At 34.0% G+C, this 18,712-nt stretch overlaps 1 protein-coding gene across 1 annotated transcript in view; it reads left to right on the top strand.

The window, feature by feature from the left end:
* DMD (dystrophin) overlaps positions 1–18,712 on the top strand; it is a 1,580,480-nt gene that overhangs the window by 1,101,774 nt on the left and 459,994 nt on the right. Inside the window, exon 54 of the mRNA XM_006911463.3 lies at positions 5,134–5,323. Coding sequence (XP_006911525.1) covers positions 5,134–5,323 — 190 coding nt within the window. The remainder of the gene's footprint in view (positions 1–5,133; positions 5,324–18,712) is intronic.

Here is an 18,712-nt window from a genome sequence, read left to right on the forward strand (position 1 = left end):
ATATTTCACCTCATTATATTTTGTATATTTCTTTTATCAACTAATTTTTCTCAGTGATATATAACAGAAATGCAAATCAAATGAAATAAGTAATGCAAACAATAGTAGAAAGTAGATTTTTCACTGCTGTCTCCTAATATTTTCTTTTCAGAAATGTCCCAAAGTATATAATTATACTTGTTTCCCTAGTAATATATTGTGCAAATCTAAATTTTATCAATATTTTGAGTAAAAAAATGGAAAAAATGAAATGTATATTTTAAAATTCATTGCATAGCTGATAATACCTATACGCTTTTACTATCTAAAGGTAAAGTCTAGATGATTTTTTTTTGCTAAAATGTGTCAATGAAGGAAGTTTAAACAGATAGCTTCAAAGCTGTGGTTTATCTTTAGAGGACTAACCTATTTTTTTGTGCAAGTGTGTTCCTTCTGCACATGTTAAAAAGTCATCCTATGTTGTCTGGGGTGACAAAAGATGGGAATGAGTTTTCTGAGAATTAATCAGCAATACTTTGGGAACATTTAGGTTGTGGTTTCCAATTAACTCTGGAGAGTTTGAGTAATTTAGTACTAGACCTCAGGAAAAGGGATGAAAACCTCGTTATTTCATATGTCAGTGAACAGCAAACCAGCAAATTTGCGTTGAAAATGGATTTTTTTATTTTGAAGCAAAGACCAGCTAGATCTTTCTGCTATAGTTAGGGTGGGAGAATATTTTTGCATGTATTTGTTTCCTTATGTGTAGGATTTTATAAGTTTTAATGACCCTGCTTATGGGAAAATAACAAATAGATAAATTTGTGCTCCAAAATGAAAACCAGGATTCAATAGCATAACCTTCCCTGTACTTTTCTTCTTTTTTCTATACTGAATAATAAAAAAAAAATTACATCAGAAAGGTGTGGACACCAATATCTATTTTCAGAATTAGAAAAACTTCTTTTCTAGGACACAAGACCTGAACAGTAATCCAAATTCTGCCACTTACTTGTATGCAATCTTGGGAAAGTTATTATGGCTCTCTCGGAATCAATCTTGCCAACAGCAAAATGAAACCAATGATAACCTGTACTATATATCTAAAAAGTTTCTTATTTTTATGAAAATCAATTAAATTAGGTGAACTTTTAATGAGCATCCATTACTGTGTTTTGAAATAAAGCCGAGCTAGATGATCTACACTTCTCGTGATAGGAAAAGGCCAAAAAAAATTTTAAAGATAGATTTATCACTTATTAGCCAAATCGAGAACTAATTTCATGAATACAGTGTGATGTTACATTTGAGTTACTGGTAGGGAATCCAGATGAATTATGGGAACCAAAAGTGCAGTAGCTCCTCAGGCTCAGTTGCTGAGTGTGAGGATCCTCCATCCTGTCTCCTTTTGAGACCACAATCTGTGCAAGTAGTTGTATAATTCTCCACATACACATCTTAGGCAAGTATGTTTTCTAAAGCCTTATTTGTTGTGAACAAATCAGCAAGCCAGGTTCCTCAGAAGGCCTGCTCTCAGAATTAACACCTGTGAGGGGAGGAAAGGGCTGGAAGTAAGATAAGGCAAAAGGCGAAGCTGGACTTCAACACAGTTGCAACCACACATCAGTCAACCCCGCCCTGCTCTGCCCTGACCTGCCTTGCCCTGCCCTGCTTTCCACAGTTGTCCTGAGTTGGAACAAAGGGGCCAGGCTTTCACAGCCCACACATTAACGAGTCGTCGGATATATCCTACGTCCAGCAACTTTCCCAGAAACTAGTGCAAAACATATTTTAGTCCTGAGAGGGGTCTGGGCAGCTCAGCACAGCATCCTCTGCCTGACAGTTCTCTAAGTTTGGTCTCCAGTGGCAGTGATTCTCAAACTTTAGCATATATCAGAATTACCTGGCAGTCTTGTTAAAACACAGCTTGCTGTACTTCACACGCAGGCTTTATAATTTAGTAGGTCTAGGGTAGGGCTTGAGAATTTGCATTTCGGATAAGTTCTCAGATCATGCTGAGGCTATTGGCCCATGGGCCATACTTTCAGAATCACTGTACCACATTGCCCATATATACATACTGAGAGTGGTATATGGGGCCCTTATGAATAGAAAGAAAAACTACTGAAGTCACCATACCATTCCATACTCCATCAAATGCTCAGCTATTTTTGTACACAATAAAGCTGGAATAGCCGATAATTAATATTTGTTATATAAAAAAGTATTTAACCAACACAGTAGACTATATAAAGTATTTTTACTATTTCTGATATCTGTTCATTGTTACTTTAAAGTTCAGCCAGATTTTCTATAATTTGAAAATCTAGAGGAATTTACAAAATAATCCATGTTCAAGATCTTTAGTTTTGTTCTGAGCCAGTTTTTTTTTTTTTATTTCTTTAGGATTCTCATAATTCCTGCATTTTTTTTTATCATATAAGCCATTTAAAGCCATATGGTTACAGAAAATTAAAAAGTATTTGATACATTCAGAGCTATTTCGAATGCACAAATATGGCATACAAGTACCTTTGACTCATTTTCTAGTCTAGACTTGGCACAATTAAAATTTAGGAATTCAGTGTACATAGATTGATCTCAGGAGAAAGAATGAAGCCTTAAAACTCCCACACAAGCAGGAAACAACATTCTTCCCTCTGATCGAAGAGGCCTATAAAAGAGCTCATTTGAAGAGATTTTCTGCCGTTGCTACCATTGAACTTTTGTAACGTATTTTCCAAATTAGAAAATATTCAGCCTGATGTTGTCAATATTTCAGACCACGAGGGTATCATTCAGGAAAATGGTGCCTTACTGTCCTGAAAGAGTTACTGTTCTTTCCTAAGGACCTGGAAATCTCATTGTCTCAGTAGAACCCTTTCATCTGATTTATGCGCATCACGTTTTACAAATAACTCTTGCAAAGTTATTTACTGGTTACTTTCTCTGGAAGCAGAGGGTAAGTGGTATTTCAGGTTTAAGGATACAGGAGCTAAGATGCATCAAGTGCAGTTCATCACAAAGATGAAGCTGATAATGAAATACACAGTGTCTAATTCTCTAAGCTTCCTTCACTCTGTCATGAGAGAATTTCATACTGTCCTTTTATTTTGTGTGAAATTGAAGTATGTTTGAAAATATGTCAATGTCTAACCCTGCGTTTATCTTCTGGAATGTGACAGCGTTTTTCTATCCCACATTTGGAGCTGGAGATGCAGTAAGTCTTAACGATTTCTAATGTGCAAGCCAACCTAAAAGTGTTAGCTTGAACTGGACAAAATTGCTGCTTTTGCAACCAGAAACGATCAAATGCCTGCAGTTATACATGTTTCAGCCTGTACATTTCATAACAGCTTGTAATGTGAAGATTCTCAGCGCTCTTACAATGGTTCTGAATTTTTAAATCATACTGAGTTAGAAGGTAAATAAATGAAGAACAATTTAGATCTTTCCCCTGGAATTGATAGTTTGCCTGAAAACTAGATAAGCAGGGAGCCAGCGGTCCAGGTTAGCCCTTGAACTCTCTGAGGTTTAACTGATTTCTCCAACCAGAACACCAACGTATCTTTCAGCTGTGCAGTATTAAAGTTTATTTAGGAGTTGATAAATAGCTTAGGGCAATGCTTCCCTTTTTCCAGTAGCTGTATCCTCATAAACTTATTCTACCCTCCACCAGTTAATGCAGACAGAAGATTTTTATCCAGTATGAGCGCTGAACGAAACGACACTGTAGAAGACTGTATGCTCAGCAGAAACCTCACCCATGATGAATAAACAGCTCTTCCGGGGGCTTTGCTGCCGCTGGCTCGGCAGGAGTTGTTTATTGCCTGGTTTGCACATCCCATGATAAAGTTGCTGCTGAAATAAATTGCAATTTTGCATAATTATTGACAATCACATCTTAACAAGCAGTGTGTATCATATTCAAGTGTTCAATTTTTTAAAATCCATTTTTAGCTTATGTATAATCCCACAAAGTGTTTGTGTAGTAATCGAAGACAAATACAGCATTTAAATAGAGTACTAATTTTCTTATTGCAGACAAAATTTACCTGAATCTTTTTAGATGGGACTGTTACCGCCTAAGGCAATTTTCCCTTCCAACCTATTATTATGTAGATGTTTGTGGAGGGCATATGTGTGTGTATCCACAATATATGCATTATATATATCGTTAGGAAATATGATTTTTTTTTTTAGATTTTTATGTCATAGGATATTTGGTTCACCCTTTCTAAAATAGTGGAGGAAAGAAGAGAATGGGATGTGGGCAGAGGGAATTAACATTTTTGAGAAACTATAATGTGTTAACTATATAATGTGTGAGGCTTTACATACATTATTGTATTTTCATTCTCATCACAACAATATGTATTGTAGATGAGAAACTGAAAAATCAGAGAGGTTAAAGTAACTTGCCCTATCACAAGTTAGGAAGGGGATATTGAGATTCAAAACCATATCTGTCTGGTTTTTAGGCTCCGTTTTTTCTATCACACGTAAAATTTTCATGTGGAAAATATTCTCAATTCTATGACAGATAATAAAATATAAAGCTAATGCAATTTTCAAAACTATTAGAACACAATAGTTAGTGTTATGCAAAATAATATTTTGCACAATGGTTACTACAAAATATGTTATTTTTCTACTTGCTAGTCTTTTTGTTCTCCTTTGACCTCCAATTCCCTTCTCCTTTTTCCTCCAATGTTCAACTTTCTATTGTAGTTTTGCATTTTTGTGACTTTTTTCCTTGCCTATCTAATTCTGGTTTCCTGCCTCAGGTGACATCAAAGATAAGCATGGTGTAGGGATTTCAGGGTTTTACTTATAAAGATTAGCTTAAAATTTTGCAGCATATTAAAATAAACTTTCAAAATTGACTAGTAAAAACTAGAAAGTTAAAAATATATATATTTTGAGAGTTCATATATGAACTTTCAAAAGTCTAAATATATATATATGTGTATATATATATATACACATATATATACTATTCTAGTGGTTGCTTTGAAGAAGAATTTTAGCAACAACTCATCCCTTTGTTGGTATATGCAATTTAGTCCCTTTGTGCTTGCTCTTTTCCTGGGGTTGTCTGGGTGCACCATTCTGATATTTGAGAATTGCATCTGGACATTTGTTCCTTTGCAGAGTGAATGAGCGAGAGGCTGCTTTGGAAGAAACTCATAGATTACTGCAACAGTTCCCCCAGGACCTGGAGAAGTTTCTTGCCTGGCTTACAGAAGCCGAAACCACTGCCAACGTCCTACAGGATGCCACCCATAAAGAAAGGCTCCTAGAAGACTCCAAGGGAGTAAGAGAGCTGATGAAACAATGGCAAGTAAGTCAAGCATTTCCCCTCGAGCACTCTTGTGAATCTAGTTGAACAATTCTCAGCATTTGTCCTCATAATTGATATGCAAGCAACAGAATATTTATAAGTTGTTTTATATGTCCTGATATACTTAAGCATTTGGGTAAGAAAGAGAGAAGCAAAGAGAAAAGGAAATGTAATTTATTGTTTCATTGAACACTCCAATCTTCTAAATAGTACATATTTTTAACCAGGAAAAACTTGTACATAAAACCAGAGCTTTGGTCAAGAAGATACTTTGCTCAGAGAAATAAATTAGGGATTGGTTTATTAAATTGAAAACATTGCCATTTGGGGTATTTATTTAATACTTTACAGGAAAAGCCTTTGTATGAATTGTCTATTTTATTTAGCGTTGCTAACTGAATCAGTTTCCCTTCATTACTTTCAAATACGTTTTGAAATGCTAACCTGGCATTTTGTAGATTTCTTCCTAACATGATATCTGTGAAAATAAAAAGTGAGATGGCTAAATTTGTCATAGTTAACAATAATACAATTCTTAGACAATTGTTTTTCCTAGAGTAGAAACAAAAATTATTGCTATAAAATTTTATATGCATCAACAGTGAAAACAGAAGCTTAAGGTAGTTTCATTTAATGAAGTCTTAGTGAGAATCACATATTGCAGTTTAAGGAAGCTTCTTAAGTTTATTCTCAGGACCTGATATAATTTTCCTAAACTATTATGGTGTTTTGTTATGTATAGTTGAGTTTTCTGGCTTGCTATAAGAACTTTACTATTATCTCAAATAAAATCTAGAGTATTGAAATAAGATCAATTTTTGCAATAATTTTATTTTTTCATATTTTTAAATTATGAAAAACATGATAGTTTATCTTAGGTTGAAAAATAATAACAAAATCAAATCATAATAAGCAAAGCCTTTTCTCCTCCCCTTCTTGTTCTTCTCCTTTTTTTTCTGTTTTTAGATGATATTTGATCTACTTTGCTGCTCTTGTGCATAGAATAGCGGCAATTTATAGCTTCTTGAATTCCTCATTCTTGCCTTATCATTCTTCTCAAACCTTACTTGCTCTTCCACAATGTGTGTTGAGTTAGTTTGATCACATGGAGGTAGTTTGTTTAGAACAATACCTGATTTATCTTTGCAGATATCTTCCATGGCTTGAGAATGTAAAAGCAATACAAAGTTATATATTTTTGGTCACTCTTAGATGACTGGTTAGAAAATGTGTTGCTGTAACTTATTTGACTTATGATATTTCATAAATAAAATTTTCTCCTTGTAAATGACCATAAAGCCACCCTAGAATTTTAATAAATTATGGAGTCACATATTTTCATCAGCAATGGTAAAGAGTAAAACTTCAAGTGTTTTCTTTAGCAGATTATTTTAAAAATAAGGAATAATCCAGTAACTCAAAATCATCTTATAATAAGAATTTAATAAAAAATTTCCCTTAAATTAGTGAACAAGTCTGTTTGAAGGCAAAGATACATCCATCTATCTCTTATACATTCTATATTTATGTCTGCAGTGCTATATAATGAAAATCATTGTATAACTCCTAGGATATTGAGAAATTGCAAGATTATGAATCACTAAAGAAAAAAAATACCATGTTTCCTATCTATATTTACTATGGAAGAATGGAGTACATTTTGTGTTTAGATTTCTGATCCCTCTTTTAAAAACAGTTAGAAGTTATGATGAGGAAACTTTCTTAGCTTATGCTACATTACTCATAAAAATGTATTTATTCTTAAAAACCATATAAAACTCCCTAAGAGTTCCCGAAAACATTAAACATATCATTTTTCCCTTACTATGGTAGGACTAAAATTCCAGTATTATTTTAAAACATAGACAATTTTCTTGTTCTCTATTAGTTAATATTGTGTTTTCTGTAAATTCTAGTTGCCTGAGGTTGAAATTACATTTTACGAATAGGGATGACATTTATAGCCAGCTCTGATTTTTGATTAGATGGCTCAATGATAGTCTTTTGATGAAATATTTAGAGGTATCATGATAAAAACTCTAAACTACTGTAACTATTAATCATTGTTAATGGCACATTTCAACCGATAGAATTAAATCAAGATACTAGGGTTTAAAAGCAACAAAGGAAAATGCCAATCTTGAAAGTAAATAAAACCACATATTTTAGGAGATTACATACAATTTCAGTATTTCAACTAAATGGAAGTGTTTGCTTTTTTCCTTCTAAAGAAGATTTTTTTATCTTTGAACAAAAGGAACTTTCTATAATACATGTGAAAGAAAAATGTGTAACATGCCTTTTCACTTTATTTAGAGAAGCTGGTAGCATTATATTCATTATTTGATTCATGCTGTGCAGTGGTCCCCCTTTATCCACGGTTTCAGTTATCCGTGGTCAACCATGGTTCCAAATCATTAAATGGAAAATTCTAGAAGTAAGCAATTGATAAATTTTAAAATGCAGGCTGTTCTGAGTAGCATGATGAAATCTTGCTCATCCCACCCTGGATGTGAATCAACCTTTTGTATAGCATCTCCACAATATAGATGCTCCCCCACTCATTAGTCACTTAGCAGTCTTCAGTATTGTAGTGCTTGTGTTCAAGTCACCCTTATTTTACTGAACAATGACCACAAAGTGCAGCAGTAGTGATCCTGGCAATTTGGATATGCCAAAGAGAAGCCAGAAAGTGCTTCCTTTAAGTGAAAAGATAAAATACAGTAAGATATTTTGAGAGAGATCGTATTCACATAAATTTTGTTACAGTTTATTGTTATAATTATTTTATTTTATTATTAGTTATTTTGATCTATTACTGTGCCTAACTAATAAACTTTTTCATAGGTATGTGTATATAGGAAAACATGTACTATATATAGGGTTTAGTACTATCTATGATTTCAGGCATACACTGAGGGTCTTGGAACATATCCCCCATGGATAAGGGGAGACTACTGTATAGCAAGAGTAGTTCTTACATATTAAAAAAAGAAACTCCAAATGACTAGCCAGAACAATAGCTGTCCCAACAAATCCTGATATATCTGTTCACCCAAAAGCAGTGATGTTTTACTTTATACAAATGCTACTAAATAGAGACAGGGAGTGAAAACCTTCACAAAATATGTTTTTCTCTATAACTGTCAGTCAGTTGTACTATATATGGTGACTCCAGCTCTTGGTAGACTACCTATCACTGTTGTATATCATATCCACTTCATATTTAATTCTCTCAGCAATAATTACAATGCATGGGTTCTATAAGCATCAGTGTATTATGAAGCATACGCTTCCTTAATGGAATTAACCTGGTTAATTCCACTCTGAAAGCCATTAAAATTCCTTCCTTATATTAGAAAAAAATGTTATTTACTTTCTTTACTAAAAGCAAGGACATTATAGTTGTACTTTAGGATGATGAGATTTTTTTTGTGTAACTATTGTTATTTCTGAAAGTCTAACTGGAATTGTAAAGCCAATTTTTTATAGAGTATCGTATAGAGCCTTGAGAAGTGACAGTCTGAGTTTTTTTAATTGAAAATATATCCTTAAAATGAAGAACTATATTCATATTGAATCAGATTCTTCTTGTGTCCCAAATATTTCCTGCTCCGGGCCTCAGAGAATTGTTAAAGATGGTCGTGGTTCCAAGTTCTAACATAACATCAGGGATAACTAACCAAAAATGGGAAGACTCTGCATTTTTGCTAATATTTCACAAGAATTTCACCAACTTAACTGGTTTGCTAAGCACTCCTTAGAGATAAATATAATACCAGCTTGTAAAGAAGGTTTGTGAGTGTGGGTATGTGGAGAGAGAGAGATGGTCACAAAGGTGGCATAATTAGGAATTTTTTCCTCAGCAAGAGAAATGACAGAGCAATTAATATTTGAGGTTCCTTTATCTGTGATCTGGGTCATGTCTCAGGCCATATCTCTCAACTCACTCCCTTCTCTAATTTCATTTGTTTACCCACATCTCTTCCCAACTCTCTTCCTCATTATAAAAATTCTCTTCTCTTAAGCAAAACATCCAAAGATACAAGTTTGATATATTTCGAATCGTATATCAGGTACAATAAATTGATTAAGATATCTTAGATTTCTAATACATTATTGAAATTAAGGAAGTAGCTTCTTCACTGTTTCTTACAAAAATCTTGGCCTACTAGATAATTCCAAAGGAAGAAAGAAGAATGCAATCTTAGTAACACAATTAGTATCCTGAACAAATTGAGCTGTCATATTTCTTGGGACATGTGAGAATAAAGAGGTAATCTGAGGACGCTTAATTCCAAGAAAAGGAAACCCTTTGTGTATTCCTTTCTGTTGCTATAATTTGAATTGAGTTTTATATGTATTTTTTAGTCTTTCTTCTTTGGTGTCTAAAGAGTATGAAAGTTAATATTTCTATTTTGCCTGATGATGACTGCCTACTGCTTTAAATATGTAAAACTTTGTTGTGTGTTATTTCTCTAAGAACTTTAATTCATCAAACCTTTATTAAGCATCAGTTAAGTGCCTAGCATGGTGTTAGGACTAGCAATAGAAACATGATTAGAGAAATGTTCTTCAAACACAGTTCAAGCAAAGCACTTAGGTTGTGTTATCAATTTAATTAGCATCAATCCACATTTTTTAAAATAAAAAGGAATAAAATTAAGAGAACAGAATAGAAAATAACAGAGTCCATCACTCTTAAGTAAGAGTCAGTATTGTCTTGTGAAACTTTGGTTTCAGCTGTGTGTGTGTGTGTGTGTGTGTGTGTGTGTGTGTGTGTGTGTGTGCGCCAGATCACTATGTAACATATATTCAAAAGCTTCTGTATTGGAATATGAGGTGGAGATGGAAATGCTAAGACAAAATTATAGTAGTGTGATGAGTATCATAGTAGACTAGATAGGACCTAGTAAAAATAGAAAACAATTGAAGTAAGCCTACCAAATAGGCCAAGAAACTCACCTAGAACAGTGTTTTTCAGTCTTCTTTATATACTGGAGGAGCTTTCAAAATGCTGATCTCTGGATTCCAAACCCAGAAATTTAAATTGGATTGATCACAGTTTGTCCTGTCCATGACTCTCATGTCCAGCCAAGGTTGAAAATCCCTGTTCAGAGAAATTCAGAAGAATAGATTAGGAGTTAGCTAGGTATACAAGTTTAAAAAGAGAATATTTGGCAAAGGAAACAGCATGTCCAAAGTCCTGGACAGTATGGCAGTTTGGAATTCTGAAGGTTCTGCATGGATAGAGTATGGTTTTAGAAAAATGAGATTGGAAAGATCAGCTGGGGCTAAATTATGCAGAAAGTCAGCATGGTATAGTAGATAATGAGCCTTGTAGGCAAAAAGACCACGTATGTTACCATGTGTTGCCTAACCTCTAAGTCTCAATTATATTCTTCTATACAATGAATACAGTACTTAACAGGATTTTGTGGGGAATAAATGATAAGATACATGTAAAATGCCCACCAGAAGGGCAGCATGTTGGAACTTCAAAGGCTCGGTATGTGTAGTCTTTCTTTCTCTCCCTCTTACCACCTATCTTTAAGAATTTGGACTTTATATGTAGTCTACGGGAAATGACAGCATAGTTTTAAAGAAATGGAAAAACCAGACTTAGGTTTTTGAAAGACCACTCTGGTACCTGTGAGGAGAATGTATTGGATATGAGACCTGTCCAGGAACAATTAGAAAGTTATTACTATACTATTCTAAGCAAGAAATGATAATTAAGATGCTCAGGTTGAACAAATGAAACAGACATCTGAGCTATTTTGGGGGTAAAAATAAACATTATGATGCACTTTATGCGAGGTAAATGAGGAGAGGAATGTGAGATGCAATGAGGATTCACTCGCTGCTTACCACTTGGCCTGACTGAGTGCTTTTACGGAGCTGTAGAATCCAAGAGGAGAAATAATGGTGGGAAGAGAAGTAAAGAATGTGATCAGTTTTAAGGTGTCTGTGAGTAATAGAGGTGAAAAGACCACACTCCTTGAAGCAGTTATGAATGTGGATCTAAAATTTGGAGAAAGATCTGGGTTGAAGATATAAAATTGAAGGACATCAACTTGGAAGCCATAGAAATACATAATATTACACACACCAATCTATGTCATTGTTACTTGAATTTCTCCATGGTCCATTTAGAAATACAACTGAAAGTCACAAAACTATTGCTTACTGCAACACAGAATTGGTATTACGTGCTTTGCTATCTTCTATATTATTCAAGGGGACATAGCGATGGGAACTGTCTTAATAGTTTAACCACGAAAAAAGGCAAAAAACTAGCAAAGCTTTGCTGTAAAACTCATACCGTAGAAATAGCAAAAGTATCTGGGTAATGCAGTCAAGATCTTGAAAAACTCTTTCCAAAAAGGCCAGATAGTTTCTTCTATTACATAAACATGGAAATTTTTGTTTTCCCTTTAATTCTCAGATAGCTACTGTATAAAGTTCATACACATACACAATGTAACAGATTGTAGTGCTCAGGAACAGATTCAAGAGCTACATGCTTGTAGCCTTACTATACTCAGTAGTCTATTATGTTTCAGGTTTGGACCTTGAAATTCCTGTAGATCACAGAGAGAATCAAAAAAGAAATAGTGAAAATAATTAAAAGTTTTGAAAAAAAGAGTCAATAAGGACAAAAGTCCAAGACTGGTACTTTACATCCTATAGTATGGAAGACTATAGAAAATAAGAATCCATTCATTTTTGTTCAATGATGAAAAAACAATCACCTCAATTTAATGCAATGAGTTTAGTCACGTGATTGTAAGAGTCATAACATTCTGGACCATGTTACCATGATCTCTTTCATGTATAAACATGTTAATTGAATGTATTGAAAACTTCAGAATCTACTTTTCTGGATATTGCCATTTAAGGTAGCTATTATCTGGAATGATACAAGGAAGCACCAAATTGAATAATTTTGTAATTCAATTATTGGATTCTATATGTATAAGTTTATATATACTGTATAAACCAAAAGAAAGGCCCACATAGGTAAGAAGACTCTGTGCATACTGAAAAGTCAATTTTGATAGCCCCTTACCTTTTATTCTTCTCAGAGCTATTGTGAGAATCTTATGATAAATATAAAAGCACTTTGAAAAAGTTTCTTCAAGTGAAAGAGCCATTATCAATGTTACGAATTACCATTAGATAAAAGTCAAACTGAAGATATAAACCTAACTCTTTAAAATCAGTAGATCAAAGTTATATTAATGAGAATGATAACTATTTTTTTCATTTTTTTTTGGTAATTGACAAAGCATTTATACTTTCATTCTCTAATTTGATTCCCAGTGAACACCTCTGATATTGCTACAATTATTTCCATTTTCAGTTGAGGAAGGTAATATTAGAAAGGTTAAGTAATTTAGCTATTACTATTTCCTTGAAAGTCAACTAATTTTGAGTTTTATCACACCAGATTCAGACGGAAATAATTCAAAATAAAAACCTATTAAATAAATGTTTAGTCTATGGCCATGCCACCCTGAACAAACCCGATGTCTGATCTCGGAAGCTAAGCAGGGTCGGGCCTGGTTAGTATTTGGATGGGAGACCACCTAGACCAAATGCTGTAGGCATAAATAATAATAAAAATAAATAAATTCTGGGATTAATAACACCATTTTTCCAATTATCAGAATAGATAATAATAGTCCACTTTAAAAAAAAAATACTACTATGTGCCAGGCAGCGTGCTAAGTGCTTTGCTTGCATGATCTACTATCATCCTATTCCTTTTAAAGATGAAAAAACTGAAGCTTTGGGTAGCTTCTTATAAGGTCATACAATTGTATATAGAGTCCGTATTTGAACCTAAGTTTGACCTCTGACCTTCAGCTACTCCTACTATCCTACCCATTACTCTCACCTGACTGAGCATTCCAGACAAAGACCCAAGATAACCAAAAACAAGTTCCAAGTCATTCACCTACTTAGGAATTTGTTGATTGATGGAAATATATTTACTTTCTAAACATCTATCTTTCCTTTACATTTTTTTAGTCTAGTTTCCACATTTACCTCTCACCTGAAACACTTCTCTATAAAACTGCCATAACTTCCAAATACAAATGGCTTTTATCATGTCCTAGAAATCTGTGCCTACTTTGTCATTGTTGCCTACCACAGTCTTCTGGAAAATTTCTCAGCTTTTGACTTGCTGGGGTGCTGTATACTATTAGTTTTCTCTGAACTCTCTGACTACTCATTCTTTTTTTACCTAAGAACCTAGTCTGGGCTCTTTTTTCTGTGTTCATTAATCTCATTCTCTTCATTCAAAAGTCAATCAATAGTTACGAAGTGTTGGTTATATGCTAGGTATTAGACTAGAAACAGTCTTTTGTCTATCTCCTTTAATCCAATGATTTGAAGATTTTTATCTCCAGTATCAGTCTCACATTTCTTACTGAATATGGGACATTTCTTACTCAAATGTCTCACAGACATCATAAACTCAATATGATCCATATCAGCTGTATCTCTTATACCAAGTTTTTACCTCCTGTCCTGTCATTCATCACATCTTTTCAGAGATTTCAAACCAAATAGTCATTTCTATATCTCCTTCTCACTTGCCCCATTTTCTACTTCATTTTCAAGATCTATTGATTTTTATTCTCTTATCCTTTGTTCCCATTTCTTTCTCTCCAGTCCCTTTATAACTACTCTAATGCATACTCTGATGACCTTCTTCCTTCCTCCACTCCTTTCTTCCAATTGCATTACCCCAATCCAACCAGAGATTGCTATTTCAAATTAAGCTTCATAAGGCATAGCTTAGATTGTAACTAAATTATAAATTCCATGAAGGCAGGAATTTCATCTACTTTATTCACTTATATACTCCTATTGCCAAGACAGTGCCTGGCATATGATAGGTGCTCAATGAGTATTTGTCAAATGAATGAAATAATATATGACTCCTCTATTCAAACACCATTTATGACTTCTCAAAGCCCTCAGAATATTCTACAATCTATTTCACCTGGCCCTTTAGGATTGGCCTGCAATCTCAATTTCAATCTTCTCATTTTTCCTCTCCATGCACCCTCAGCTCTCATTAAAATACATAGCTTGTTAGCCTACTTTTGTGTCTTTTTTTTAATTAAATTTATTTTTATTGGTGTAACTTTGGTCAATAACATTACATAAGTTTCAGGTGTACAACACTATAGTGCATCATATGTATATTGCATGTGTGTTCATCACCCAAACTCTAGTCTCCTTCCATCACCATATATTTGATCCCCTTTACCCTCTTCATACTCTCCCCTTAACCCTTTCCCTTCTGGTAGTCACTATATTGTTGCCTATGTCTATGAGTTTGTTTGTTTGTGTCAATCGTAACAATATGGATGGATTTAAAGAGTTTCATACTAAGTGAAATAAGTCAGACAGAAAAGGAAGAGAACCATATGATTTCACTTATATGTGGGATATAAAAGAAAGAAACATACTTTTGTGTCTTTTGATGACCCTGTTTTTTCTCTTGAGAGTCCTTTTCCTCATCTCAGTTTACCCAGATATTACCTAGTTTCCAAAGAAAGCCATATTCAAATCCTTTCCTGTTCCCTGAGCCCCCAAGCTAGAAGACATCTTGCCTCCCTCTCAATTCCCAATGCCATTTCTCTGTACTTTAAATGATGTTTAGTGCTTTCTATATTGCATTAGAGAGGCCGGAGAGGATAGTGTTTAATAGTATGGACGCTGAAGCCTAACTACCTGGGTTTAAATCATGATTCTGATACTTACTGACCATAGATACATGTCTTAATTGCCCTAAATTTGCACAGCTGTAAATCAGTGGTAATGATAACATCTACCTCATCAGGGTGTTGTGAAGATGAGGCAAATTAATATATGTGAAGTGCATAAAACATTATTTGACACATAGTAAGCAACAAATAAACATAGCTAGTATTATGTTATTATCAGATGTGTGTGTGTGTGTGTATCAATGACTAATGATAGACAGATGGGTAGATAGATGATAGATAGATAGATAGATAGATAGATAGATAGATAGATAGATAGATATAGGTGCTTTTGTATTGGTTATTTCACTATAGATTCCTTAATGGCACAGTCCTCATTTGATTTGAGTAAGAAACTATTTAATAAAAAATGAATGAATTAATGAAAATATTCCTAAAATAATGGCTACCATGAGTATTAGAACTCTGATTTTTTAAAGCTTTGTCTTTTCAAATCCAAGAAAAGATTAATAATCTTCAATAGGTTTTAGTTCTTAAATGTCAATATTAAATGTCGACTCATGTTTGAAAAGCTTTTTCAAGTCTTCCGATACAAACGGACTTTAATTCTTGAGAATAAACATACTACACTGAGAATTAAAAAGAGATATTTTGTCTTGCTGCCCTTTTCTTTCAACCTCACATCAAACATTGAGAGACCCTGAACCACACTTTGGTAAAAGTAGATTATTTTTCTCAAACAGTCTGACCAACATTGGATGCCACATCAATGGCTTATAGATATGTTACTAAAATTAATAAAATTGTTGTGAATGCATGCTATGAAGCAGTAACAGTGAAGACAGTGAGAATTGGGAACTATTCACTACCTTTCTTGAATCTTCATATGTAATTTTAGGCCTTCTTCTCTAGACAAGAATAGAAAAGGTAAAGTTCGACCACAGAAAAAGTCAAAGAAATTCACATCACCTTCTCTCCCTCCCTTTGCCCAAACTCAAAAGTTCTTTTGAGGGTTAACAATATTTGAAAGCAGATTTTCCAGGCAAAAATAATAATAGTAATAACATTCCTTTATGTGGTGAGTAGCAATGTCCCCCCTTCCTATTGGAAAATTCCGAAAGTATGAATTAGAGAGATTGAATGAAAGAATCTTCAGTCTCAGATTCACAAATTATTTTTAAAATGAACTTCATTAGTATCTCTCTTGTGCCTTTCATAATTCTGATAATAAAACATTTCAGGTATTAGTCAAAGATTAATAGTATTCAAAATAATTTAGGTTATCAGCATGTGATTTTCATTCCACATGAGGTCCATTTGCAGTTTACGTGGTTTTCTAAATTACATTAAAATAAAATGTCAAAAAGTTCACATTTTTTAACAGCATCAATCTTTGAAGAAAGGTTATTGAACAAAGGTCTCTGCATAAATCAGCCATTCCCCACAGAGGTAAAAGAAGCCATTACACCTGGTTATGAAAGAGAGTTTCGTGAATGCGAGAGAAATAAATCATTCCCCACTGGAGAACATATTAGTCTATATGGAAGAATGTCTATTTCCTGATAGTGAGAAATCAACAAATTACTTTTACTTGCTCCTGTATCCGTGGTTCCCTTGAGAATTCTACTAGAAAGTTGACTATTCAATATTATTATTATTATTGTAACATAATGATCTGAGTCATTATAAATGTAATCTTTAAATACTTTAAAGATTTCAGATTTTTCTCTCTGATTTCTATTCACCTCCAACATCTTTTAAAATATATTATTCCTTGAGAGTTACAGAAAAAGTTGTTCCCTGCAAAAAAAAAAGCATTTCATCTGCTCTCAGTAGCCAACCACATCTCACCTCAATCCTTTGCTCTCAGTTCAACAATATTGGATTCAATTCAGGGCCATGGCCCCAAATTTAATGAGACCTGGATATTTATGAACTGCTTGACCAGACTTTCTTCCCACTTATTTACTCTATAAATCCTATTTTTAATTTTTACAGTAGTTTCACAAATAGTTGGAAGACTGTTGTAAATTGCAGTTTTAAAAACTGAAATGAGCATAGATAGCATTTTTACCTACTATGAGAAATTGTTGACATTTTCTGTTTTGGAGTAGAAAACAATTGTCATTTTCTTGGATGCAACCATTGGATCAATTAGATAACTCTAAATTCATTTCCTATCTAAGACCTAAAAGAAATTTTTATATTTAGAGTTATCAATTAGATAACTCTAAATTCATTTCCTATCTAAGACCTAAAAGAAATTTTTATATTTATACAATGTATACATGTAGTAAAAACATTCCTGAGTGTGACTTAAGGACAGCCATTGTGAACTGGGGATCTGTCACAGAACAGTAAAGAAATTTGAGGATCCAAAAGTTGATAAGAGCCATATTTGACCCCAAAGAGGAATCGATAGTGGTGGGACTTGGGGAAGGACAGGGAGATCTAGCCAAGAAGGTAAGGAATGCGATTAAGGTGAGTACAGAATCCTTTGGTCTCCCAGAGGAAGGGGCACCTTCCACAAACCTTTTGGAGATGAACTTTTGCTATATAAAAAAAATGGTTCAAAATTTAATGGCTTAAAACAATAATAGTTACTTGTTTTGCACATGAATCTACAATTTGGGCAAGGGTCATTGGGGACTGTTTGTCTCTGCTCTTTGTGATATCAACTGGGGCAGGTCAGCTGGCTGCTGGAGGATCCACTTTCAAGTGGGCTCCCTCACATGCCTGGGAAGTCAGTACTGGCTGTCAGCTCTTCTTCATGTGGCCTGTTCACAGAGCAGTCTGGGCTTTTTCACAGCATAATCCCTGAGTCCCAAGAGCAACCATTCCAAGGGACAAGAAGTTGAAGCTGCCAATTTCTTAAGACTTGGGCCGTAAACTAGCATAGTTATGCTTCTGCCGTATTCTAGCGTTCAAGTAGTCACAGAGCCCAGATTCAAAGGGATGGGACATAAACTTCACCTTTTCATAGAAGAATGTCAAAAAGTTTGGGGGCCATGTTGTAAAACTGCCACGGAAAGCTTCTTGTAAAAGACACTAGTCTGAATATTAAACGTAAGTAGGCATTATCTTGCTTAAGAGGAGAGGTTATCTTTGCCCAGAATACCCTTTCTCTCCTTTCCTACCTGTCTAAATGCTGCTCGTGCTTCAAGTCTTAGTCAAATACCCCTTCTTGCAGAAGCATTATCTGGCCTTGCCTCTAGGTGAAAAATTGGATATATACCAAGTATACTGATGTTTTACAAATTTTAAACTTTTTTTCTATAACAGAACATAAATCAATTTTCCTTCTTTCTTGAAAGCTATAAAATGCTCATGACAGTAACTATACAAATAAAAATAAATCTGTAGTGTAATAAAGGATATCCAAAATAGCAATATAGAGGCTTACATTTTTACTTCCCTGTTTGCTTTTCTTTCTCTACTGTTTTCCTCAAGGTATTTTAGTGACGTCACCTATACCAATATGTACCATTCAAGTTTTAGAATATGATTATTAATAACCTCATTTGCATAGCTCTACTAGCTAATCTGCGCACAAAGTAGCCTTAAGGAGGTCTTAGTTTGTCTCGGTTTAATCTATCTTTCCTATCATTCTCTTAGTGAGTCAGTCTCTCTCTCTCTCTCT

Source organism: Pteropus alecto, unplaced genomic scaffold (genome assembly GCF_000325575.1).
Source record: "Pteropus alecto unplaced genomic scaffold, ASM32557v1 scaffold414, whole genome shotgun sequence".
In the NCBI taxonomy this organism is placed as follows: Eukaryota; Metazoa; Chordata; class Mammalia; order Chiroptera; family Pteropodidae; genus Pteropus; species Pteropus alecto.